The 27,301-nt window shown below is 38.7% G+C and overlaps 1 protein-coding gene across 3 annotated transcripts in view; it reads left to right on the top strand.

Annotated features, from left to right (window-relative positions):
• MKK3 (mitogen-activated protein kinase kinase 3) overlaps positions 1–21,244 on the top strand; it is a 323,756-nt gene extending 302,512 nt beyond the window's left edge. For all 3 annotated transcript variants that reach the window (XM_089458668.1, XM_089458669.1, XM_089458667.1), the window contains 2 exons: positions 19,855–20,273; positions 20,389–21,244. In XM_089458668.1, the coding sequence (XP_089314794.1) occupies positions 19,855–20,209 (355 nt within the window). In that variant the 3' untranslated portion in view covers positions 20,210–20,273; positions 20,389–21,244. The remainder of the gene's footprint in view (positions 1–19,854; positions 20,274–20,388) is intronic.
• Positions 21,245–27,301: the final 6,057 nt, after the last annotated feature.

The following is a 27,301-nucleotide window of genomic DNA, read 5'->3' as shown; positions in this document are numbered from 1 at the left end:
TGCTGACTCTGCTAAACTGCTGCCAACATTGCAACCCTCTCCAACTGCTACTGCAACTGCAACAACTACAATGGAAAAGCATCCAAAACACTGAACCAACTATGGTCAGTATGATGCATCTGTCACTTGAGTCCTGACTGTTGCTAGACTCTGCGCTGTCACTAAAGCCTCTGCATTGCTGTTGACTCTGCTTTGTGCCATCTGCATTATTGCCAACTCTTCTCTGTGCTGCCTAGTATGCGACCGCTACTAGCTACTGCATCTGTCACTCTGGCACTTGACTGCACCAACTCCCACTGGTCCATCCTACTACTGTATACTATGGGCTCCCGTAGCAAGGTGTTGATTCATGAGGTGGACCTCCTAAAAAATCTTGCCCATCCTGTAGTTCTCTGGGGCTACAAAACCAAATCACCCCACCTCACCCTTGGAGATAACTCGGTGATCATGTACAACTCTTCCTCCAATCTGGAGGACAACTTGTCGATCTCAGCAGATGTAGCTTGCTGATCCTGCTTCTCTTCCTTGTCCCTCTTTCTGAGAGGTCATTGAGAGTTGTAGTGGCCGAGCTCACCACATCTAAAGCGCTTGATCTTGGAAATGTCCTTCTTTCTTCTGCGCTACTCCTGCTGCCCCTTTGATGCAAGGGCCACATCTTCCTCTTCCTTCACTTTCTTTGTCCCACTGTTGTTATTTCCACTGATGGTGGCCTTCACTAGATCATGCCTCATCTCCTCCTGCTGCAGATTAGCGCACACACGTTCCCAATGTTGAAGAAAAGTGTAACTAGGTTTGATATTTGTCAATATAATTTTGATCTTTGTACTTGTCAAGAAAAATAAATATTATTTTTATAAATTATATGAATGAGTTTCTTGCTCATTCCATAGATCTAGGAAAGTCAAAGAGTCAAAATTATGTTGAAGAGCTCTTCTTGAGCATTTATGTAATGTACATGGGTCAACCTAGTGTCAAGTAGCCCTCCAAGACAAGCACTATCCTTCAAAGAAGAAGACTGCAAGCAAAACAATGAAGAGAACATCATGTCGACCTCAAAATATGTATATTAATGTAATGTTGGCTCATATAAAAGACACAACGATTCACCTAGACATGTCGGCTAATTATGGAGGACAAACTACTATAAATACCCAGCTAGGGTATCCGCAAAACTGCACAACATAATTTTAGACATCTCTGAAATTTCATATGAGGTGCAGGAATTCGGATTCCTCTGAATTTCAAATGGGTGCAGGACTGTAATTTTGTATGGGTGCAGGACTATAATTTCGTATGGGTGCAAGAACTGTAATTTCGGATGGGTGCAGGACTGAATTTCGGATGGGTACAGGACTGTAAATTCGGATGGGTAGCAGTGATGACAAGGATCTCGGTGATCCCACAATATCACACTCTATCTCGACATTCATCCTGGACACAATTATGATCTCAGTATAGTCATGATCTTGATGGAGACAAAATTACAAGGTGAAGATCTCAGTAAAGGTGTGGCAATTGTGCAACAACCATGATCTCGTTGTTATGATGAATATCTCAGTGAAGGTATAGTAATGATGACCTCCGTGAGGCAGCAGTGATGATGACCTCAGTAGTGACAAAGAAGAGGATTGGTGTCTTGGTCTTTAAGTGGCCTAGTAGGTCAAGGGTCATGGTCTTGGTGTTCGTCAATTGGAATCTCTATAAGAAGAATTACATGCGGGTTTTCCTCTCCAAGAGGGAGAGGTTTTGGCCCTGGCAGAATGCCAACTTCTTGAGTTCTTGTCTTTTTGTTTTTGGTAGCAGTTTGATGAAGTAAACACACACACACACTAATAAGAAGAAGAAGATCAAGCTAAGATAAATTGTAAAAGCACTTCACAAATTGCTATCAAGTCTAGAAGAATCTTACTAATGCTATCTGCCCTAGATTATTCAACATGGTATCAGAGCTAAGGTGTTAAAGTCAAAGGAAGGGAAGCTAAAAGAGACATTCAAGGATCAGTCTACAACAACAATATACAATGTCAGAATTTTGAATCACAGTCTCTCTCAACTTGATGACATATACTCGAATTCTTCTCACATTCTCAGCTTCAGAAAACTTGGACAAAAGATGCAAATGATCACAGGAAGAAGACTCAATTAGGAGAGCTCATACAACAGTTCAGTTCGGATATACACAGCTAGAAGACATTTATTTTACAAGTACCATTCTACCCATAGTGTCGGTGCCACTATACGAAGATGCCAACCTCGGATTGAATCCTTTCTATAAAAGGAACAATCTTGACATCTCAGATTCTCAAAGCTTGATGATATATATTCAAGGACATATATATAAAAGTTTGTATAAACAATACTCAATATAAAATGAAGAAGTCCTATGATACAACAATTCTAACTACATCATGGCAAGCGACCTCAATACTCTATGATTCTACAAAATGCTGCATACTACAAGGTTCCATGGTCTACTTATGTGATAGCAATGCAGTGGCATCCCAAGTACATCAACAGTTTGTCAGATGTATAAGTCGAAGTAACTCGAAGGCAAAGAAGGCAATCTTCCTATCAGTACAACAAGGATCTCATCTGGAGGAAGCATCAATGCATCTGCTTCAACCACTTCCAACATGATCAAGGTGAAGATTTCATCTTCACATGACAAGTAAGTATCTTTTCATTCTATAATTAAGTTTGGTTAAATGATTTCATGATTGCAAGGACATCTATAGGTTGGATGGGTCATCAAGATTCCTTGCATGAAGAAGGAGGATAGTCATAGTCCTCTAAGAAGCTGAAGTCATTAAACATATCAATAGGTCTCCTCTGAATTTATGGAAAGGGATGCTTATGAAAGATCCCCTCACATAGCAATATTGGAGACATCAAAGTGATGTAGATGATAAACTCATTCTCTAAAGATGCAATGAAGAAGGTCACATGAAATATGATCTACATGAAAGTAAAGGGTATCAAGGGATGTAGGATATCTTCATAAGATCTCATCTACAAGATCTAGGAAGGAAGATAATCATCATCGTTCTAACTAATAGGAAAGGTAACAAATGTCCATGAACAAGAAGGTTACCTCATTCAACAACTTGTGGTCTCTATGCTAGATAGAGAAAGACAAGTTGATGACAAAAATATTGAAGGTTAAAAGAACTCAACCATGTGTAGAAAGGAAAGGGAAGTTTGGTCCTCAATCAAGGCAGAATAGGTATAGCTAAAATGATGGAAGCTCATATCACCGAACAGATGAAGGAAGCTGAAGAAAAAGGGCCAAGGAAAGAGGGAGTAACAAATCTCTATGATTGGGATAGTATCCCACACAAGAGGGTCCTATCATAAGCTTCTGTTATAAGATATGACATTGATGATAAGATGCATCGTAGCATCATGGAAGCATCAGAAACAAGAGCTTGTGACATCACCATGGAAATCATGAAGGAAAAAACTATGATAGACAAAACATGAAGGATATAACTCTTGGAAACCTTAGTGGACATTGAAGGAAAGAGTCATCTAGGACGAGGCTCATCATATGTAAAGTAAAAAAGGAAACATCTGCCAATTGGGGATATACAAGATCCTCAAAATTCTCTAATGGAATCCTCATCGTAGGGTTCACTAATCTAGAGAGGAAGCAAGTGTTTCACTAGGAACTCCAACTCATGGAATCCATGAGATGATGATGTGATGACATGAAGCAGATCAAGGGATTGAAGATCTCTTCAATCAAGGAAGCTACTACAAGAAGCCTCGATGACCTAAAGGTAAAAGTAAGGTATGTATGCTTGTGTTTAAAATTATAATGTCATGTCATATGGTTGCAGGTAACGTGGATCATTACTTCTAACTTGAGAAACATGATCAAGGGAAAAAGGATCTCATTCTCTGAAAGGATGTAGAAAGACATAAGTCACACCAGATGAAATCAACATAATATGTCCTCATATGAAATATGAGGTGGTTGACTTCAATTACATAACTCTGATTAGAAAACTCTAAAAGGACACTTGGGAATGGAATGTGTAAGGAAGGAAGAGATCGTGAGATATGCAACCCTAATGAAGACAATCAACATCCAAAAGATCAAGAAGACTTGACTAGAAAATCTCTCGGAAAGATATGAAGACTCTAATGGAAAAGATGTAGACCCTTGACAATGGATATCTTTGGGAGATGTGTCAACATGAATGCAGGATGTTGATACCTACAATAAGATGTCATGATGAAGAGCCATCTCATAAGGCATGATTTAATTTAATATGATGTTTTGATTTCTTGAATAATATCTGGATGAGTTCATGCAGGGTTACTAGAACAAGAATTGTAGGTACAAGTACAACCAACATTCATGTGGTGGATGGAAACTCCTGAAAGAAACATGGAGAGAAAAGAAGTAGCCATATGAAGAAGGCTCCAGATATGTACCAAGAAGGCCACCTTCCATGAAGAAAGGAATGGCATAACAAAATAACAAGGAAAGTGATCGATGGATGGTGCCCTACCAAGAAGAAGTTCAAACAAAGACTTCATGACATTAAAGGAAAGAAGGAGATCAAGACGCTGGAGAACCCATGAAGAAGAAGTTGCTGATGAATGGACAAGTCCCTAGCTAAGAGGGAGTTATAACAAGTTCCCAATTACAAGGGAACTTGGACAAGTACCTTGTCAGAGGATGTTGATTTGGGGTAGCATCAGATGTGCTCTAGCCATGAAAATTGGTAGAGAGGCTAAAGCACATGAGATCTCCAAGACCCAGAAATGGTTTGGGGAAATTCCACCCGGTTAGTGAGATATTAAAATAATTAATATTCTTAATCGGTTCCTAAGTCTAAACTTAGGAAAATAAATATTAATGGGTATTAATATAAAACTGAGTGAGAAGGTTCTAAATGACATGGATCAAGCCAAATCTAATCTTAGCCGTTGATTAGAGATTTAATCTCAGCTGTTGAAGACTCAACAGAAAAAGTATAAGAGAAGGATTGAGGGTTAGTTGGAGATACACCAAGATTGATCAGTCAGTTCGATTTTCTGGAGCGGGGTTTGCTGAGAGAAATCGAACAATTGATCTGGGTTGCAGCGAGGATCAGTGAGTGCATAGCAGAGAGGCAGAGATAGTGTTGAAGGACGAGCACAGAGGCAGAGGAGGCTATGTAGAGCCAACAGGAGCCACGCAAAGGGCCAGAGGGATTGCGCAGAGGCTACCAGGGCCTGTGTGAGTGATGCAAAGGGCCAGAGAGCCTGCATAGAGCATCAGAAGGTTGACACAGAGGGTTCCAGTCTGACGCAGAGGCCAGGAGGGCTATTGTAGAGCCTAAGAGAGGCGTTGGAGACTTGCTGAATATCTGCTTCCGAAGAGAGATATTACAGCTAGATTTATTTCTCTGTTGGGTGGGCCAGTTTGGCACCTAGTTGTACTCAAGAACGCTGCTGAATAACAAAACCCTCAGAACTGTTGCACCGATTTTCCCAAGTTGGGTTTTTCCGGGGACAATTGTCTAAAAATAACGGTGTCCCTTGTGTGTTTGTCTATCCTTTTAGTTGATGATCTGTAGATGGTTGAGACTGCATTTGTGTTTATTTTCAGTATTTATATGGTTAAATAACTTATTAAGAAATTAAACAAGTAGGTGAAATAAACCAAATAGTGCAGGAAGAATTTCTAAGGGGTTAGACTTAGAAATTTCAACATGGTATCAGAGCATTGTAGATCACAGGAGAGCTAAAGGCACCAGCTAAATCAGAAAATTTGCAACAGAAACAATTGTCCCGAGAGACAGAAACTGTTCCTAAGTGGAAATTAGCAGAGAAGGAGTGACGCAAAGGGCTTGTGTGTTTCTCAGTTATTTCAGTTGTTGATCTGTCTATGAGTTAAGGTTGCATTTGTGTGTATTTGAGTGTTTATGTTTATAAATAACTTGTTAATGGAATGAACAAGCAGGAGAAATTAAACCAGATATTGCAGTAGGGATTTCTAACGTGTTAGACTAGAAATTTCAACACTTGGTTCTTAGTGGTAGCCTTGGTCTAGGTTTTGGTCTTGGAAGTCTCCTTTGAATTGATTCTATAAGAAGAAAAGTTCTTTTTGGGTTTTCCCCTTGGAGGGTTTTGCCCTGGCTTGGAGCCTATATCTTGTGTTCATCTTTGTATGGTTGTGATCTTCATTGTTTTGGCATTTATTTGATGATAAGAACATAAGCATAATCAAGAAGAAGAATATAATATCACAAATAACTATCAAGAAAGGAGAAGTTAAATTAAATGTTGCCCTAATCAATTTTCCAACATGGTATCAGAGCTAAGGTCAAGGTCATAGGCAGCTGTTGTTTGAAGTCAAAAGGGTTTCCAAGACCAGAAGTAGGGGTTGTTTGTGATCTCCTTGAGGGCCCAAGAATAGCTGAGTTGAGAAGGGAAATATGGCAATCGAAATACCTTAGAGAAAGCAGCCAAGAAGGTAAGACTTCTCTGAGATAAGGTCACCAAAATTCTGGGTTGATTAAGCCCTAGAACAGGCCTGTTTTCGTTACCCTTTCTGCTTAAGATTAGATTTGAACTTGCCAACAATAGCTTCAGGACCGAAGCCCGGAGACAAGGCTATAGGAGGGTCATTTGGAAACAATTGATTGTGGATTGGAGGGAGGTATATCCTTGTGGTAGAGCGAAGGCCTGGAGGAAGAGTATGGTGTAGTTTAGGCATAAGAATTAAGCTAAGCTTCAAAGGAACCAAATCTGCAGAAAGAAAGAGAGTCCCATTCTAGGCTGAGGGTCCTGTGCATATGTACAAGGAAGAACGAGACCTAGAATTACAAGTTTTGTGGACTAGTAGCAGCGATTCTAACTAGCACATGAAGACACCTTGTAGAAGGATCTAAACCACAGGTTGGAGAGGCATTTTCTCAAGGTTTTTGTAGTGTCTGCGGTTAGCCCTATCCATAGGGCCGGAAGTTGCAGAGTGATAGCATAAACCTCAGATCTATCATCAAGAATAGTGAAGTAAGGAAGGATTGAGGCATACCAATGAAAGTTCGTTTGAAGCAAGGGGCTGTAGTAGGAGTATAGTTTGAGCATTTGTAGTAGCATCTACAACATACCCTAACCAAAATTCAGGAGGAGCGACAATTAGTCATCTTCAGAAGAGCATCTTGTCTTGACATCTTTGGAAGCTTCTCTTGAAGGCAGTTCTGAAGGAAGTACAACTTCAACTATGAGATCAAGATTTTATCCTTGGGGAGCAGTGTCTTTGGAAGAAAGGATAAGGCGAGGCTGCTAGAAGGTATGTATGATCTCTAGGTATTGTATGTTCACTTGTAAGGTTTTGCTAAAGGGTCTGCATGGAATGCTTTAGGGTTTTGTCGCATGTTTTGAATCTAGGATTTGTGGACTTCTCATCGTTTTTGTTATCTAGGGATTGTAAACCCTAGAGGGAACATGGATTAGAAAATCCTTGTCATGTGAGAAACCCTAACCCTAATCTATTTGTTTTATCATAGGAACCCTAGGTCTTGACTTTTAGGATTTGCAGATAATCTAGGGTATATGGTAATCCCTAGCAAGGGTGGAATTGAATGAGATCTAGCATATGACATCAAAACCCTAGGGCTAATGTTTCCAAGGGAAATATCAAGGAATCTAGGAACCCTAGAGTATACCCTCTAAGAAAACAATGGAAACTCTAGATGTCAAAATTGACATCATGCTTTTGCCTTCTTCTATTTTGCTTGGTTGTACTTGTCAGTGAATATAGCAGGTACATAATGAGGAAGTAAAATGAGAAGGATGTCTAAGAAAATTAGTTTTTGTGCTTGGTAATGATGAGCATGATGGAAGGAGGGAACATTAAGGACCCTGAAGGAGTAATCATGCATCATTATATTATCTAGAAGAATCTTGATTTAGTATGGCATCATAGATAGAAGCATGTGATAGTAGCATATTTAGAGTCTACTTGATTGAATTGCTTTGTAAAAATCATCTAGTCTTTCAAGAATGAGAAATTTGGGACCATTTTGCATAATATTCATCCATACGTTGTCTAGCATTATGTTAGAGGTAGTCATTTTGCTAATGCGGATCCTCAAGATCCTATAAGAACCATCATTTTGGGAGGTTCTTGGAAAAAACATTATGATGAGGATTGGTATATATTCCATATTGTATGGAAACAATACTCTTGAAATAATGAAGGAATGTAGTTGGTCAAGTTGCAAGCTCATTGTGGAATGCATATAGCTAGATGATTGTGTGAAATATTAAGAATGCATGTTTAAAGTAACTTTTGGTAGGATTCATATAATCCTGTAAGAAAGGTTGATCATAAATTATGCATGGTGAATCTTTCATTTGGTTATATGATGCCTTCTAGGATGAATTTGACTTTAGAATAGATGGAATATTAAGACTTTCTCACTAGAATAATAATCAACATCTAATATAATCTCCGAAAGAAAATGGTAACTTGGTAATCAAGTTCGATCCTTGGGCACTCTCATGTGTGGAGGAAGATTCTAGTGGAAATGGACCATAAGGATGTTGATGCTTTGTTGAGAAAGTTGTCACAATGAGGTAAGTCTAATGTTAATAATTATTATTGGTTATCTGGTTAACATATTGTTTTGCTACCTGGAAGGATGTTGCAGGAACACATGATGACAATTGAGGCAAGTTCAACTGTATGGATGGAATACATGAAGAATGTTGAGGAAAGCTCAATATGTGATACCTGACAACTGTGAAGTCAAGATGTACTCATCTTGTGATTGAAAGGTACTAGTGTGAGAAGATAACTTGAAGGTCAAAGTTTGTGTTAGTTTTTGTAGCATCGGATGTGTTCTAGCCTTGAAATTTTGTGGAGAGGCTAGAATACATGAGATGTCCAAAACCTTGAAATTTTGTGGAGAGGCTAGAATACATGAGATGTCCAAAACCTAGAAATCGTTTATGGAAATTCTGCCTAGAAATGACTTAATTAGATTATTGACCAGTTTTTAAATATTTCCCAAGTCTAAACTTATGGAATATGGTTAATTAATCAGTATTAATTAAGTCAAGGCGTGAATGATCTAGAAACTCACATGGATCGACTCCAAGATGATCCTAGCCATCGATTATGTTTTAATCTTGGTCGTTGGTGCTCCAACAAAGCATTATAAGAGGATGTCGATGTGGCGATGGAGAATAGACTTGAGAGGTTCGATTTCTTGAGTAGCAACAGTCAATTGCCAGAGAGAGAGCCAAAGATCGAAGTAGTGAGAGAGGGGCGAAGACAGTGAAGCGAGAGGAAGGTTTCTAGATCCATTGAGTGCATTTATAGAGAGGCAGAACAGTCACAGAGAGGCTGATGCTGGGGCAACATGGTAGCCTCTAGAGGCAAAGTCGATTTGCTGAGAGAGATTGGCATTTTCAGTTCCATAGGCTGGGAAGGAGTGCTAGAGAAGCGTCCTTCCAATCAGCAGAAGGAAGAACGACTTCATCAGAGTCCAGACTGAGGCTAGATGTCCAGCCAGCTACATAGAGTAGCGAAGAGGCTGATGTAGAGGCTCAGAGCGCTGAAATTCTTAAGGCAAATTGTGCCGAGAGATAACCTATGGGATTAGGAAAATTCCTCTCCAGATTTTTGCCAGTATTTTCTTTGCAGGATTACCAATATTCGACATCCAAATTGTACTCATATTATTTCACTGCTGCTTAATAATAAAAGCCTCAGTTGCTGCATCGATTTTCCCCAGTTGGGCTTTTTTGTGGACTTTTGTCCAAAAATAGTTGTGTTATTTTTTGTGTGTGCTAACATTTCTTCCAATGTTTATTCTTTCGTAGTTTTATTTGTGTTGATTGCAGTGGGATTTATTTAGTATTTGTTGTAGCAAACAACAAATAAATTGTTAAATTAAACTAACAATTAGGAGAATAATTTTCAGTTGCTGCAATAGGATTCTAGTTTGGAATTTTGGCATGGTATCAGAGCGCAGTTGATCAGCCAGAGAGCTCAAAGGCAAAGAGAGAAGGAATTTCGCTGCTCATTGTGGGCAGCAGGCTGAAATTCCCAAGGGCAATGTAGCCATTCTGCCAGGAGGTCGAGATACTTGAGGAGGTTCGATTTTTTTGAGTGGGGTAGAAAAATTTGATCCTACCAGATCGAGTGATTCCAAAGGCAGAGGGAGCAACCCAGATTTTTCGTGGAGAAGATCTGCAGCTGGACACAGTGGTTTTTGTAGCAGTTTGCTAGAGCAAAGACAACGTTGAGTGAAAGGAAGAAGAGCACACATAGAGGGAAAATTTTCCTCAAGGAACTTCTAGTCTCAAGAAGTTCGATTTTTCCTTGCAGATCAGCAGTTGTTGTTAGTAGATCTTCTCAATCTAAAAGGTAGTGCAAATAGCAGAGCAACCACTGAGCAGAAGGAAATAGGAGATTTTCAACATTTTTGTTGAGATGTGCATTACTGGGCTTCGTGATTGGGATAGGTTGGATGACACTTCCAACTATGTCATCTGGAAGGCAAGGATGTCCTTCCTTGGTATATTGATGCAGTGGTAGAAGTTCCCCAGGATGCAAATCAGCTGAAGGAGTACAAAAATGAGATGGCACGGGCAAAACATTTGATCCTAGATGGAGTCTGGGATCATGTGGTTTCACACATAGCTGACAAAGATACTACCAAGGAGATGTGGGATGCCCTCTCTACGTTGTACGAGGGTACTTCCGAGCAGTGGAAGATGTACCTAGAGGAGAAGCTAAGGTGTGTAAGGATGCAGAAGGGGGAAGGCATAGACCCCTTCCTTACTAGGATTTAGGAGATCCGGGACCATCTTGCAGCTATTGGGGCAGCGACTCAACCCATGGAGCAAGTGTGATTGGCATTCAACAGTGTCTCGGAGGAGTGGCAAGTATTCGCCCAAAGTATCTTGGGCAAAGATACCTTGCCGAGGTGGGACAGGATGTGGGCTAATTCAGAGCAAGAGGAGTTGAGACGAGCTCTATTGAAGAGCTCCATCAGTGGCAATAGCAGTGGATCGAAGCAGGTGGAGGAGGAGGAGAATGTGGCCCTCGCATCTAAGGGTCCTAGTCAAGGACAAGGGGAGTAGAAGAAGAAGAAGAAGGATCTGTTGAAGGTCAAGTGCTTCAGGTGTGGTGAGCTTGGTCACTATAGTACCCAGTGTCCTCTCAGGAAGAAGGACAAGGAAAAGAAGCAGGACCAATAGGCAGCTTCAACAAAGATCGATAGGCTGTCCTCCAGGTTGGAGTAAGACTTCACCGTATTTTTTGATATACCTCCAGGAGTGAGGTGGGGAGATTTGGTGTTGTAGCCCCAAAGTGCTACAGATGGGCAGGATCCTTGAGGAGTCCATCTTAGGGATCAATACCTTGCTACGGGGTCCCACAGTTATCAATAGCAAGATGGATCGATGACAGTTGATGTAGTCAAATGTTGGAGTGACAGTTGCAGAGACTAGTAGCAGTGAGATGCTGGGGAGCATAGTGCAAAGTTGGCAGTAGTGTAGTTAGCACAGTGCAGAGTCAGCAACAACTCAGACTCTTTAGTGACAGTGCAAACACTAGCAACAATCAGAGACACTGGTGACAGATGCATTATACTAATCACAGTTGATTCAATATTTTGGATGCTTTTCAGTTGCAGATGTTGTAGTTGCAACAACAACAGATGAGAGGGAGATGCAGTGCAGATGCAATGTTGGCCGTTGTTCAGCAGGGTCAACAGCAACACAGATGCAACTTATATTAGAGTTGCGCAGTGGTTGGTGGGAAGAAACAACCAAACATTAGCAACCTGACAGGAGATGATGCATAGATAGGGTGCTGCTATAGGGTGTGCAGTAGCACTAGAACACATTCCTCGCTAAGAGGCAGTTTTAGTTATTGTAGCATCGAATGTGTTCTAGCCTTGAAATTTTGTGGAGAGGCTAGAATACATGAGATCTCCAAAACCCAAAAATCGTATCTAGATTTCCACCTAGAAATGACTTAATTAAATTATTAACCAATTTTTAAATATTTCCCAAGTCTAAACTTAGGGAATATGGTTAATTAATCAATATTAATTAAGTCAAGGCGTGAATGATCTAGAAACTCACATGGATCGACTCCCAAGATGATTTTAGTCATTGATTATGTTTTAATCTTGGACATTGGTGCTCCAACAGAGGATTATAATAGGAGGTTGTTGTGGTGATGGAGAATACATTTGAGAGGTTCGACTTCATGAGCAAATCAATTTCCTGAGTAGCAACAGTTAGTTGTCGGAGAGAGAGCCAAAGATCGAAGTAGTGAGAGAGGGGCAGAGACAGTGAAGCCGAAGGAAGGTTTCCAAATCCGGTGAGTGCATTTGCAGAGAGGCAAAAGAGCTACAGAGAGGCTGACGCTGGGGCAGCGCAATAGCCTCTAGAGGCAAAATCAATTTACTGAGAGAGATTGGCATTTTCAGTTCCAGAGGCTGGGAAGGATTCCCAGAGTGCCAGAGAAGCATCCTTCTAGTCAGCCGAAGGCAGAATGAATTCATTAGAGTCCAGATCGAGGCTAGATGTCCAGCCAGCTACGCCGAGCAGCGCAGAGGCTGACGCAGAGGCTCAGAGGGTTGAAATTCTGAAGGCAAGTTGTGTCGGGAGATAGCCTGTGGAGTGAGGAAAATTCCTCTCCAGATTTTTGAAACTATTTTTTCTGTAGGATTGTCAGTTTTTGGCATCCAGATTATACTTGGATTATTTCATTGTTGCTTAATAATAAAACCCTCCGTTGTTGCACCCATTTTCCCAAGTTGGGTTTTTCCGAGGACTCTTGTCCAAAAATAACTCTGTTATTTTGTGTGTGTGTGTGCTAGCATTTCTTCCAACGTTTATTCTTCCACAGTTTTATTTGTGTTGATTGCAGTGTGATTTATTCAGTATTTTCCATAGCAAACAACAAATAAATTGTTAAATTAAATTAACAATTAGGAGAATAATTTCCAGTTGTTGTAATAGGATTCCAGTTTGGAGTTTTCACAGTTTGTACTACAATCAAAGAGATCACTTTCTTGAGGAAGCTATGATCAACTGAAAATTTGGGAAGGCTCAATATAATGCCTTCATTGACAAGAAGTGATGTGCAAAATTGATGACCTGGAACCTATCACAAGATTGAGGGAAGAAGATGGCTCCATGATACCTAAGAAGGAAGCAAGCTCGATATAATGAGGTGTGAAGGAAAGAGGGAGCCATGCAGAACAAGTATGGAAACAAGCTTGAGAGCTTGTGGCTATGACTTCTCTAGTAGAAAAGGAAGTTAGGAATCTCCTCTAGATTTGAGAGGGAGTAAAGGAGTCTCCTTGAATAGGAGCAAGGATCTATTCTCAAGTTAAAAGGAGAATAGGGATATCCTCTCTAGTTGAGAGGGAGTGATGTTGGACATCACATGTGCATTCTTTTCTTCATGTGTCATGCACTTGACCAGGACTAACAACCGTAAGTCTAAGTGAAGGCCTTGAAGAAAGAATGGTGGAGGATTGGATAAGCATTTGTGGTTTCCTTGAGGATAGAACATCCAAGAAAGGAAAGGGACCAACACTCTTTGAGGATAGGACAAGTGTCCAAGATAAGAGTGGTCGAAGAGGACCAATATTCTTTGAGGATTCAGGATTGGAAATCCAAGATAAGAATAGTCCTAAAAGGACATACCTTGTGGACATCCAGATGGGGTATGTGCCTTGTAGAGGTAGTGTGGTATCACACGTAAAGCCTCCCAACATAATGCTCTTGAATGAAGTAGAACTTGTCTAGTTAGGCCTCAAAGACAGTGTTGGTTGATCATAATGTTGATGCTTACAGATGGCTTACCAATCCAACTCTTCTTATGAGAACTTTTCAAAGGGAGTGTTGACCTCTACTGGTCAACTACCCATGCAGTGCACCCCCTTTTTTCTTGGTAGAAAGGGGCAGCACCTGATCAGCATGTCCGTGCCATCCTGCCATCATCAGCAACTTGATCATTTTTTATTGTAAACCCAGTCTGCATGTATTAATTGTAAATAATCTTAGTAGACATGAGTCGTGTATGTGAATTGCCTAGGTGGACCTAACTTTCTAGTGGTAATCTACATCCCGGAAGGTTTTTCGTCTCACCGATCCATGGATCGGCAGAGTTTTCCTTCAAAACTGACCCCAAAGCCGGGATGGATTTTGTCATTGGAATTTTAGGAGAATCCTAGTGTGTTGATCTGCTAGATTATAGTTGTGTCGCAGAACTGGGTGATTTGTGAGGGTCTGTATTAAATGGGTTTGTCCCCTTAAGATGTAAATTTGTAAAAGTCATGATGTAATGTGTCCTGAGGGTCGAAAAATGTTTTAAATCCCCTCATGAGTCCTAAGTCCTAGGTCCTAGGTGATGTTTCTGAAGGCTTAGTTCGATGATCCATTTTAAAATGAAATAAAAAATTAAAAAATGAATTAAAATAATAAAATAAATAAAAAATTAATAAAATAATTAAAAAATTAAAATAAATTAAAATAAATAAAAAATAATAAAAAATTAAAAAATAGAGCAAAAACCCTAAATAATAAAATAATAATATTTTAAGTGAATGCATGCAAAATATTATTTTTTAATAAATCGACGGATGAGATCAAGAGATGTCTTGATCCTCATCAACGGTCGAGATCATTTCGACATGGATCACTCGAACTAGCCGTTGGGATCATTTCCTTTAAGTAGGGTGCTAGGGGTCATTTTCAGATCATTGGAAGAAGATCTGTGAGTCTGGTATTGAAGAAACTCTCTTGTAAATCTGTTTCTGGTTAATAAAGGAAGACTTTGGGGTCCATATCTTGCTGGTGTTACTTTCTTGAAATGCTGTGAGATTGTTTAATTTTCTGCATATTTTATTTTCAGCCATTAATAATAGCTTTTTGTAGAGTATTGTGAGCACAGGTATCTTGTTCACTTGCTAGGGTTTGAGTGCTGTTAGGGTTTCTGAAGTAGTGGCAGGTATCTCCATTACTTTTTGAGATCTAGCAGCATTTTTGCCCTCTTTACTGATGGTTGTCCTGAGCTGTGCAGAAAACCCTTTCTGAAGGAAATTGTGGGCGTTAGGGGAAGTTCTCGGCTGAACCAGCCAACTCCCACAAGCATTTTTTGCTGAGCCCAGTTGGATTTGATCCTGGGTCTATCATTCGGTTTATTTTTCTAAGTTGCATGAGAGATTTTCTGAAGTTCTTCACAGTGAAAACCTTAAATTTTTATTTCTTTAAAATATTTCCGTTCTTATTGCTGAATCTGGCTGTTAAGGGGCAAAATCTGTACATTAATCAGTTGTTTTAGGGTTTCAAATTTTTCTGATCTAGGGTTTCAAATTTTTTGCTTTATGCAGTTTTCATTAGGGTTTTCAGTTTTGGGTTTGAAGCGTATATCATCAGTGCTTTGTTTCCTTGCAACTTGCAGGAGCCGAGTTTTTCTTCAAGGGTTTGCCAAGTATAAGTCTGAGGTCTCTGCGACCGTGGTTCCATACGTGATTAGCAAAGAAATCAACGGATTTATTTCCCTCGCAGTCAAGGTTTCTGTGGTTAGCCTGAGCAGTGAAACAGCTGTGAATATTTCACGTTGAAGCTCCAGGGTTCAGCAGCCTTCGATGTGATTCATCAATTCGTTAGGCAGCAAACCCTGCATCTAACTGGTTCAAGTTTCCTTTCTGTCCGCTGTCAAATGCCCAGCCATTTCACCTGCACAACGATTTGGGTACCCATGCGTTTCAAAACTCATTTAATCTGCAAAATGTCTGCGTGCGTGTGAAGGGGTCGAAGCTGATCAGAAGGCGATTCAAAGAAGGTTATTCCAAAATCAAATTTCAAATTCGTTCCTGGCCGCCATCAGCTGTTCGAAGGTTTATGGGCACGTTTTCATTGTTTACGCCTGAAGCTGGTCACGTCATTCCCTTTTTTAAACGCCATCTATGCTGCTTCCGCATACCTTCACGATTATGAGGGCCAGATTTCAATCAGACGGAACAGGTAATCTCTGCACCGTTTAAGCGTGAGTCTAATCTCTGCAAAATCGATTCAAGCTCTTTCTGCCTGCCGCCGTCACCTGTGTATGCGTCTAAATTCCTTATGCGTTCCTTCCTGTTTTGAATCGGGTTCCTTGTCTTCGTTTGCCCAGGTAAACGTATCGATCTGCAGATGAATCGATTTCATTTTTGTATTCATATGGCACGTTTTAGCGTTTATTCATAGTTAGCGTAGATTTTTTTTATTTAGATTTTATTTTGTTTTAATATAGTTAGATTTTAGATTTTTAGATTTTGATTTAGTTCTTTAGATTATAGTTTAGGTTTATATATTTGCATAATTTAGTTTTTTAGATTTTAATTAGATTTTAATAGATTCTTTATTTTTAGTTTGAGATTTAATTTTTTAGGATTTTAAGATTTTTTTTTTAATTTTCATTTTAAATCGTTTTTAGATTAAAAAAAAATATATATATATAAAAATTTTTGTGGAAAATTATTTTTGCCAGATTCAGTTGTTTTCATGTTATATCTTTCACGCTGAGATCTAAAATTTTCAAGTCGAGATACGAAATATGATATCTGGTTAATGGTTTATGACTCGTGGTGGTTTAAAGCATTCATCTTTTTAAATTTTCAGTTGCTGGATATCGTTTTGGTCATTGTGATTTAGCTGATACCTTTTGATGACAAATGATTGTTGTTCACGGTTTATTTTTTTTATATCATTTAACAAGTAATCATTTTAATAACAATCTTTTTAAGGCACTGGTTTGCTCAATTAATCAAATCATTTTAGTGCTTATCTTGATCGTGTCTCGTGTCTCCCAACCAACTGGTCGACAGTTGGTCTCATCATCTCACAGGGACTACCCCCCTTAGCCGCGGGAGACAGGCTTAAACGGAGGGATCGGGGATCAGAGTGACAGCCCCCGGTCTGAGCGTTGTCGTGTCAATCTGCGCGACAACAGGGAGTACTGTCCTTGTACCGGTTGGACAATTATGAATACCTCCCTAGTTAAGAGGGATTGTTGGTAAATGTAACTAGTTTCAGTCTTCATAATTGTCATTTGACTCATGTCATGATGTAATTCTTATGTATCTATCAAAAAAAGAAAGAAAATGATGTAAAGAACAAAAAGAAAATCGTTTTTGTAAAGCATGGGTTTCATGCTTAAGTTATTTGTCACTAAGTCAAGAATTCATTTAATGCTCCTAGGGTTTACATGAGTCAAAGAGTCATTGTGACATTGTAATAGACCCTTTCGGGTACTTGTATCAAGAAAAGAAAATTTATTTTGAATTTAGAACTGTCTAGAAGGCTCCCAAGACCAAGTCGGCCCCAAAAGGAAGTCGGCCTAGATAGGACTAATGGGCCCTGTTGGAAGGCTATAAAAGGGTGGAACTTCGACCTATGAGGACATACAAGTACATCATATATCTTACTTCTGATCTGTGGCTAGAAGAAGTAATGTGAAAGTCTCAAGAGGAAGAGCCTAGCGAAGATGGAAAAATGTCCTTAGATAATTCAAAGGTCTGAAATTTTGCTTGGATAACTCACAGATGCAAGAGGCCTAGGGCTTTTGGGCATGCAGTGGGTCCAAATTACAGGAAGGTGTTGCAGACTTGGTGTGTGAGATCAAAAGGCTAGAAGAGCACTTATCTTGAAGAAATATTGCTTCGCTTGGAGATTTTGTCTTGCATTGAAGAAGGAAGATTGACTAGTTGGCTTGGTTCTTGGTTCTTGGTTCTTGGTTCTTGGTGGTAGCCCTGTTCTAGGTTTTTTCTTTGGTCTTGGAAGTCTCCTTTGAATTGATTCTATAAGAAGAAAAGTTCTTTCTAGGTTTCCCCTTGGAGGGGTTTTGCCCTGGCTTGGAGCCTATATCTTGTGTTCATCTTTGTATGGTTGTGATCTTCATTGTTTTTGACATTTATTTGATGATAAGAACATAAGCATAATTAAGAAGAAGAATATAACATCACAAATAACTGTCAAGAAAGGAGAAGTTAAATTAAATGCTGCCCTAATCGATTTTCCAACAATATAAGAGAAAATAGATAAATTCTAAGAAAGTTTTCTTGATAATAAAATGTAGAGAGCTATGTTTTTTGGAAATGATAGACTGCCAGAGTTTTATAAGCACGATGTTAGGCTGAATTTCACTCCCTTTCTGTAGTCTGCAATCATGGAAGGGGCCCTTCCTGGGGGACACTTAGATAGTCAGGGACAGGTGGAGATTGCTTTGGCATTCAGTTCGGTTGGTCACAATTGGCTTTTTGTGGAAACATCATTGTAGAGTTACTTTCAATGAGGTTTCTCATCCCCTAACTCTGGGGAAAGTGAAGAGGTTTAAGCAAGAGTTGGCTACGCTCTTGAGACTTAACCTGTGTATTCCGTTGAGATTTGAGTCCCTCCCTGTAGAGGTCTGGGCTCACATGTTGGTCTGCTTAGCTTTTGTAGAACACAATTTTCCTGGCACCCCTGTTGTTTGCATGTTGCAACCACCTTGAATCCTGATGTTCTTATTTATCTCCTGAAGTGATATGTGAAGCACTTTCAGAAAAAAAGGGATATAGTACTTTGCCAAACAATATGTACACTGGTATTTTTCTAGTAAAATTTGGAAAGTTGAAAAGCAAGAAGTCTAGTTTATCTTTGAGATATGCACTTTTAGTGGACCCATCAAGCATGAATTCTCTTGCATGTAAAAATGTTCAGGGGAGTTAGATGTCTGCCAATGGATGTGCATTCCTTGCCAGCAATTCTAAGGTACAGACCAAGACTTGTAACCTGTAATATATTTGACATTCTAATGAGTGTTAAATGATGCATAGGAAATGTGTTGTGGTCTATTATATATAAATCATAACTACATTCTCTAGCAGGTTTCATGCAATATGTGAAAAATAGATGACGAAAGAGGAAAACTTTGATGATGGAAATTTCAACTGGCATGGATAATTACATATATATAAAAATTATAAAAAAATAGATGTCAACTTTTAATTGTTTTACCAGATTTCACTTCAATTTTGGTCTTATCATTTTCCTCTTTCTTCCAAGAAATTTTGGTGAGTTTTTTCTTCAATGTTTTTTCCTAACTCCGTTTTTCTTGTACTCGGAAATTCTGGCAATTCTGTGCCTACTAGACTGTCTACAAACTTCAGTTTGCACTCTTAGCAATCCGGTCTAAGTCTTCTACTTTGTCTTTTAATTGGTAGACTAGGTTGATCAGATGAGTGCATCCGCTTCTTTGAATTATGCTATGAATCCAAAGGATGTTTGATGCCACACCTATTATCGTTGAAAATTGAAAGCAAAAAGAATATTAATATATGTTTCTTGACCTCCAGATAGGCAGATTTTCTGAATGAAATGCTATTCACACACGAATGCGAGATAAACATATCACTAATTTAGGTGTGTGTCAATGGGATTCTATATGAGAAATGGATTGTGATAATCTTTTCTTTATGTTTATGAAATTGACTGGATTCATACACATTGACCTTTTCCTCTGTACAACCACGATACTCTTGCATGCATGCAGACATGCAGGCTATCCATCACCTCGGTCTGCCCATTGCGCACACTTTTTATAACTTGGTTAAGTCCATGTTATTTTGCATTAACGTTTCTTGCTCTAACTCTAGTAGGAAATTAGCTTCTAAATTTTATCTATGTTTCCCATTTACCTTTTGTAGTGAGAAAATCATAAATTAGTTATGACATGACATGTCTCCATAGATTGTTTCCTGCCATTCCTTTTTTATTTTCATTTCGTAATGTCTGAAAGAGTGCCTAAAAGTAGTTTCCATCCAGATTTGACTCACAATCCTGTTTTGAGTTCAGCTATGCAAACCAGGTTGCAGTTGGAGCAAATGATATCTTTAATACTCTGTCACGAATACATAAAATGTTGGTTGGTGAAAGCCCTGATGAAAGGCTTGTTCATGTAGTTGAAAATCTTCAATGCTGTGTACATGGGCAACATGGTGTTGTGATCCGTGTATCTGGATCATTTGTTCTTGGAGGCCAGTTTATACCAACTGGGGGTGGGGCGCAAGTTGAGGGGGTTTCACAAGGACCTTTGTTGGACATAGCATCACAAAGAATGGGGACCTTTAATGAGCAATTCATCATGGAACCAGGAGAGCAGATTGGATGTTATTATATATATAAGCAGGAGCTGTGCATCCAACAGTGAAAAAAATGCATACAACCAAATTGTCTTTTTGCTTCCGTACAGTCTATATTCTCTGGTACAGGAGGTGAGCAGTTGTGGAATTAACAAGCATTTGAAAGTCTTATACATATAGTGCAAAATTTCATGTTGATAGTTTTTCTAAGCTGTAGTTAACTTCTTGACCTTATGCTGTATTTTAGCGCTGTAAAAAAGCAGCCCAAGAACAGGAAGCTTGTGAAGGGAGTTTCCATCATTGCAGTTGTAGCAGGGGTTGGAAGATTCCTTGATGTTATAGCTTGTATGCACCAGGTATCACCACCAAAGAAAACCCACATCTGCCTTCAGATTGATTGACTGGGAAGTAAAACAGGCATGGGAGACAACTTACTGGAAGCAGATGAACAGCTAATATTTCAGTGAAGATTTGCTCAAGAGATTATTAGAGACTGATGAACTAATAACTCCAAACAGATCAATACATCACTGAAGTTTATGTTGCAACCCTCATGAAGATGGAGAATAGCCTATGCATATTTTGATGCATCTATAGTTTAGTAAATTTGGAATCTGTAGCTGTTGTGATGGTGTTCTGACTAGAGTAGCTTTATGCAGCCTTGAGATAATTTTAAATGGCTGAGAATTTTGTTGATAACGAGGAAGAGTAATACTGTTGCCTCAATGACTGAATAAGGTAAAGAATTGTGATAGTTGGACAGAAAGGTTTGGTAGATTAAAGGCAAACACTTGCAGTTGTCATGGAATGGTCATTCTTAAAAAGGTTGCTATCAAGTCAGATGCCATTACTCAATGCTTTCTAACGTTTGGTTGGTATAAAGATCTCATAACTAGGCACGGTAACAAAGACTGTGGAAACGAAAAATACACATCATTTATTGTCATTGCAAGATTGATAAAATCAAGATTGGACTAAATCAGCATACTCACTTGTGAAGTTTCCACTTTGGAGAGTAGGTTCTGTTTTGTACTGTGTTGAAAAAATTGTAAATATTAAGCATATTATACATCAAGATTATAAGTTTATGAGCTTCTGGTGCAGACTTCTCAAGCCAAGCCACTAAGAGATCATTGGTGTCTAATGAGCCCTAAGCTTTACCGACTCAAATTATAAAATAAATGCATGTTTCTTGTGTTTCTCATGGTATTATGTCTTTTCTCATCATTATGTAAAATTGTTGTATCGGTTTTTTAATCCTGTGATCAAAGCTCATTGTCGTGTTAAGCTGACTTAACAAGGGGTTCTTTTGTCTGTGTAAAGATATGTGAACACAGGTGACTTGTGAAGTTTCCTCTTTGGAGAGTAGGTTATGTTTTGTATTATGTTGAAAAAATGTAAGTATTAACCATATTAGACATCATGATAATGAATTTATGAGCTTCTGGTGCAGACCTCTCAAGCCAAGCTACTATGAGATCATTGGTGTCTAATGAGCATGGAGTTACATTCAAGCCTTAGGCTTTACCATCTCAAAATCTAAAATTAATGCGTGTTTCTTGCGTTTCTCATGGTATTATGTTTTTTCCTCGTCATCGTCTAAAATTGATTTTGTTTGGGTCTTTTAAGCCTATATCAAATCTCATTGTCTTATTACAGTGACTTAATAATGAGTTTTTTGGCTGGGTAAAGATTAAGTGAACAAAGGTGATTTTCACTTGAACGCAATGAATTAGTTGTCTCATAATGTAAAACAAGGACAATAACATTTAATTTAATCCAATCTCTAATCTTCTTAGGGCTAGGGTTTGAGTATAGCTTGAGTTCTATTTAAAGAGATGCACTAGAGATTAGAGGTGTGTTGTGTAATTCAAAGTTTACTTTGTTTGATTGACATTGTTATTATGGTGAGTCTCCTTGGGTTTAGAAGTGGACAAAGTGAAACATGAGACAGTGCTGTATTAAAACTGAGGTAAGGCAAAGTTGAGACATGGTGCATTTTATTGAACATTGCAGCATTGTATTTTCAAACAATAAAGACTCAACACTATTTTCAGAGTGGGTTTTCACTCTGGCGTTCCCACTACACATCATTTCCCTGTGTGTGTTGTGTTGTTATTTTTATGGTTGATTACACCTCAATTAAAGAATAGACAATGGAACTGTACTATGTTGTATGTTTCCATTTATGTTAATGCACGGTGTTAAAGTATAAAGTTAAGGTTGAACATGAATCCACGAGCAATGATGATCTCATTGTAAATTTGCAAAAAATATTGTTGTCGCTTTCTAGGTAGCTCTAGGCATAATCAGTGTTTTAAAACTAGGTCGGTCTGAATCGGATTCGGCTTGGTTGACTGAGCCAAATTCCTGCTCGGGTCAGCGAGGTAGAAAAACTGATCCGACAGTTGGTCCATTACCGAACCAGCGGAGTCAGACACTGATTCGGCTGAGCCTGTCTTAAACTGGTCGAGCTAGTCTGCATGGAAAAACGGCAGCAACTCAGACTTCAAACTCAATTTTTTTTCGGTTTTTTGTTTCTTAATGCCTCTACCCCTCTCCCAAGCCTATAAAAGTGACCCAACCCCCTCACATTTACTCACAACTATCTCATTGCATTTGTGTGAGCATTTGTGAGGAGTTTGTGAAGAGTTGGAGTTGGTTTTTGGACCGGTAGGGAGGAGGAGCCATGGGTTTCCTGTAAGGACCACATCCTGACTATATATATATATATATATTTTAATCACAACAAAATGCAACTAGAAGAGAAACACATTAGGAATTCATTTCAAGAAACATATCATAACATTTACATACATTTAACTAAGACCAAAATAGTATTGCAACACATATGTACCGTTCACCACAAGACGAGACTCCGTTTGCTTTGCTGTTGCTAGTATTCCTTTGTTGTTGGTCACTTCCGTGAATAAATGGCGATGTACTTGATCCGAATGCGATGACCCACCGGTTAACCTCCCAGCCTACTCCTTGGGTACTCTTCTTCCCCGCGGACCCCCACGCTACAATGGGGTTGTACAATGGAAAATTGCAATAGTTGGTAGAGGAGAACACTCCTTGGCTCAAGAGTCCCCTCTCTAAAATCCTCTACCTCACCAAACTCACTATAGGATCGTAATCACTGCTTTGACATCATCTCATCCATCCAACAATAGGGTTCCCAAAAGTCCCTTCTCCCATGGCTTGCCCCTTCTTTTATAAGAGTCCTCATAGATGACACTTGGCATGTCATGCATAACTTGATTATTCACCTATCCATGTGTCACTCTCTCATCAAGGGTCACCCAAAATTATTTACTTGACTTTTTATTTAAAACTACTATTTTCCTCACCTCACAAGATTCCTATTTCTTCTCCTAGTTGTCTCTTTATCCCCCCTTTTATTCATTAAATTGTGTTCATTACTTGAAGTCACACTCAGGTTATCTCTTAGATGTATATCCTTATGTTGGTTGTTGCCACATGGAGCTTCTCTACATTTCTCTAAATTTAATTTATTATTCTTATTTTAATTCACCTTCCTCTTTTCTTAATTAGGTTTAATTAGTTTAGGATTAATCTTTATCCTTACAATTATGTTTGTCTTTCCCCTTTTACCTAATTAAACCACATAATCTACCTAGTATTTTCCAACATGGGAAGGGTAGAGTTTTTAAGGTACTTTATTTTATTTTTTTCCTATGATCCTCCTTATTCCAAGTTTTATTTTTGATTTAATTACCTTGGTTTCTAATCATCATTTACCCTTGATGTGAATTTACCTAGTTTTCATTCCTTGCTTATATTTATTTATTATTATTTATTTTTAATGATTCCAAGGGTGCCAAGTTTGGTTGTGCCCTTCAAGAACTTCCCTAGAAGTTCCAAGGGTGCCACACCTAATAGTTTATTTGTGATGCCAAGGGTGCCAAGTTGGTCGTGCCCTTCAAGAAATTCCCCTGAAGTTCCAAGGGTGCCACACCACTTGCCCTTCAAGCATCCAGTGACTACGAGGGGAAATTATAGTGCAACGTCATAGACCACTGTCATCTCTTGTGTTGCCTGCTATAGTGAGACTAATGGTGTCGGGGATCAAGGAATCCGCCTTGATGCGCGCCCCCCGGTAAAATCCTCATGAGCGACCCAACTTTGGGACCTGCCCTCATGGCATCGTGATCTTCAAGGCGAAGGTGTTTTAACCTTTCCAGCCCAAGTCACGGCGGGAGTGCTAGTGGGTGAGATCAGGGACACTGTCCCACCCCTCCCATGTAGTTCCATCCACTTGTACAACCCCATCACCCATATGTGAGTCATTCGGCCAAGCAACTAATCTGTGCCTGCAACCACTAACATATCATCAGAATATAGATAAACATATATAGCAGGTTTCAAAATTGACTTAGAAATTCAAAGATAAAATAATATAATTTTTCATCAAACCAGGTGTCTTTAACTCGTCATATGCGAGTGCCTCTGGTGGTTTCCTGCCATACTCAATAATCATCAGTAACAAGGTTTCTCAGTGTTAGCCATTGTCATAATAACATTATCGCCATCACCTAGTCATTCACATCATTGTTCATTGTGAACCAGAACTAATGCAAGTAGGTAACATAGGGGACACGTCCATCATGGCTAGCAACATCATAACATTAGTGGAACCATACATATAGATCAAAGCTATTATCATTATAACATCAATAGAAAACATGTCTATCCTTTACTACTATCACCATCATGATATCAATAGAGAGTACACATAACCATTAATTATATCGCAATCATAATATTAATAGAGAACATTCATAACAATCACATTTACTAATAATAGAGTCACGTTTCTAGATCCTCAACTTGAGTTCCCCAAAGAATAAAGTATCTAAGATAATGTCATATTAGGGTCAAGAAACTAGAGTGGGCACTACATTTCCCTGTTTGACTCTGATTCAGAGTCTGACGCAGTTGATCTTGCCTTGTTTAGCAGTGGTTACTAGTGATGTGACTATAATTCAGAGTTTGAGCCAGTTGATCTTTCCTTGTTTAGCAGTAGTTACTAGTGATGTTTTGTTGTAGAGGCCACTTAGAGCCTCCTTGGTTATGTGTTTTTGTTCTGATCTCTATATATTACATGTATTGGACAGTGTACTGAATGCCATTTTGATATAATAGATATATTCATGAGCATACTTTGATCATATGTTGTCTTCTCTCTGTATTCTAATGCTTTGAGTTTGGAAACAAGAATGAAAATCTTTTAAAATATGTTTTTTCATAAAAAATAAATATTTAATGTATTTTTTACAACAACCAAATCATTGAAATCAACGAGGCCGAGTCGAAGTCAACCCTTGGTCGGTTCTGAATCCGAGTCAGAGTTTTAAAACTATGGGCATAATCACCATGACCATTTTAAATATTGATGAAACTAATATGAAATATTGATTGGACTAATGCTCACTTTTTTTAATTGAAATTGACAAGATTGTTGTTGAGTTTTGTGTGCCAATGAAAATTTCACCTCTACTACCCCCATAACTATTTCAGCACGACGTTGAATTTGGTTTCTCTTAAAACCCTATCCTAACTTACAAATATTTAAGAACAAGTCATTATAGGCAATACACAAAGTGTAGACACTGCAAATACATAATCATTAGAACGAGATCTAGTCCTCAAATTAGACTTGAAATTATGACAACAATCAAAAGCTACATCATTGACAAAATCAACACTCGGAATGCAAATTAAACATGCAAAATCAACATAAAATAATCACATTAGCTCATTAGCATAATAAATTAAAAACAAATCTACTCAAAATAATATTTATATAAATAAGCTTTACAACTATATGTAACTTTTTTTCCCTTGAAAATATTAGCATAAATCAACTCATTTTAAACTGCCCAAATTGGAATGCAAAACCATTATGACTTGTTGGAAACAAAATATTCCCAAGAATAACCAACCTTATCTGGGGTACCACATGCGAAGCTTGGCATCCCATCAACGAATCAAAATATCTCACTAAGTTCATGAAGCTAACCTTTAGATCTTCACAACTAGCTAGCATAACTCTAGCTAATATACCATAAGGTTCATTCCAAAAGCTACATTGTCTGAAAATTTCAGGCCTGAAATCCTATTGCAGTAACTTGAAATTATTCTTCTAATTGTTAATTAATTTAACAATTTATTTGCTATGCCAAATACTGAATAAATCACACTGCAATATTCACAAATAAAACCACAGAAAAATAACAGTGCTTGAAACTGAGAAATATGTTAGCACACATAAAATTTGACACACTTATTTTCGGATAAAGGTCCCAGGAAAAACCCAACTTGCAAAAATTGGTGCAGCAGCGGAAGGTTTTTATTATTATGCAATAGTGAAATTCTGAGTACAAACTATGGATGCCCAACTGACAATCCTAACAGTAAGAAAATATGGCCAAAATTATCTAAGGGAATTTCCCTTCCTCCACGAGCAACCCCAACACAACTTCACTTCGGAAAATCGTCCTTCTGGACCCCTCACGCTAGCTTCTACGCAGTGCTTGCGCATACCCTTGGACGTCTAGCTCAGAAATGCCTCTGATCAAGTCGTTCTCCCTGTCTCTATTGAGGAAAATGATTCTTTGGCCTTTTGGAAGACTTTCTAGGCCTCTAGAAACTGAATCGATTTTTACCATAGCTAAATCGAATTGCCCTCTGAAGCAGATTGTGTAGTCCTCTACATTGCCTCACTGGGAATAACTCGACCTCTTATTGTTCTCTCTCTGGATCTGGAAAACTTCTTTTGGATCACTGTCCTTGCCTCTTTCTGTCTCTGCTTCCCTTCTCTAGCTCAAAATCTTTTGGTTACTGCCTCTGGAAAAATGAACTCTTCAAGGAAATCGATTTGTGTGTGTGTTCTCCATCTACCCATCGACTTCCTATAATCTTCTATTGGACCTCAAATGATCAAGATTAAAACTTAATCAAGGGCCTAGATTAATTCCCTATTGATCCATGTGAGTTTCTAAATGATTCACACTTTATCTCAATTAATTCTGATTAATTAACCTCTTTTCCTAAGTTTAAACTTGCGAAATGATTAAAAATAGGCTAATAATCTAATTGAGGCACTTCTAGGTGGAATTTCCATAAACGATTAC

The sequence above is a fragment of the Pinus tabuliformis genome, chromosome 7 (genome assembly GCF_031772625.1).
Source record: "Pinus tabuliformis cultivar Carrire ecotype Pingquan chromosome 7, CPIR1, whole genome shotgun sequence".
Lineage (NCBI taxonomy): Eukaryota > Viridiplantae > Streptophyta > Pinopsida > Pinales > Pinaceae > Pinus > Pinus tabuliformis.
Note: the sequence above shows the minus strand (reverse complement) of the source record. Positions and strands in the feature narration are given on the sequence as shown.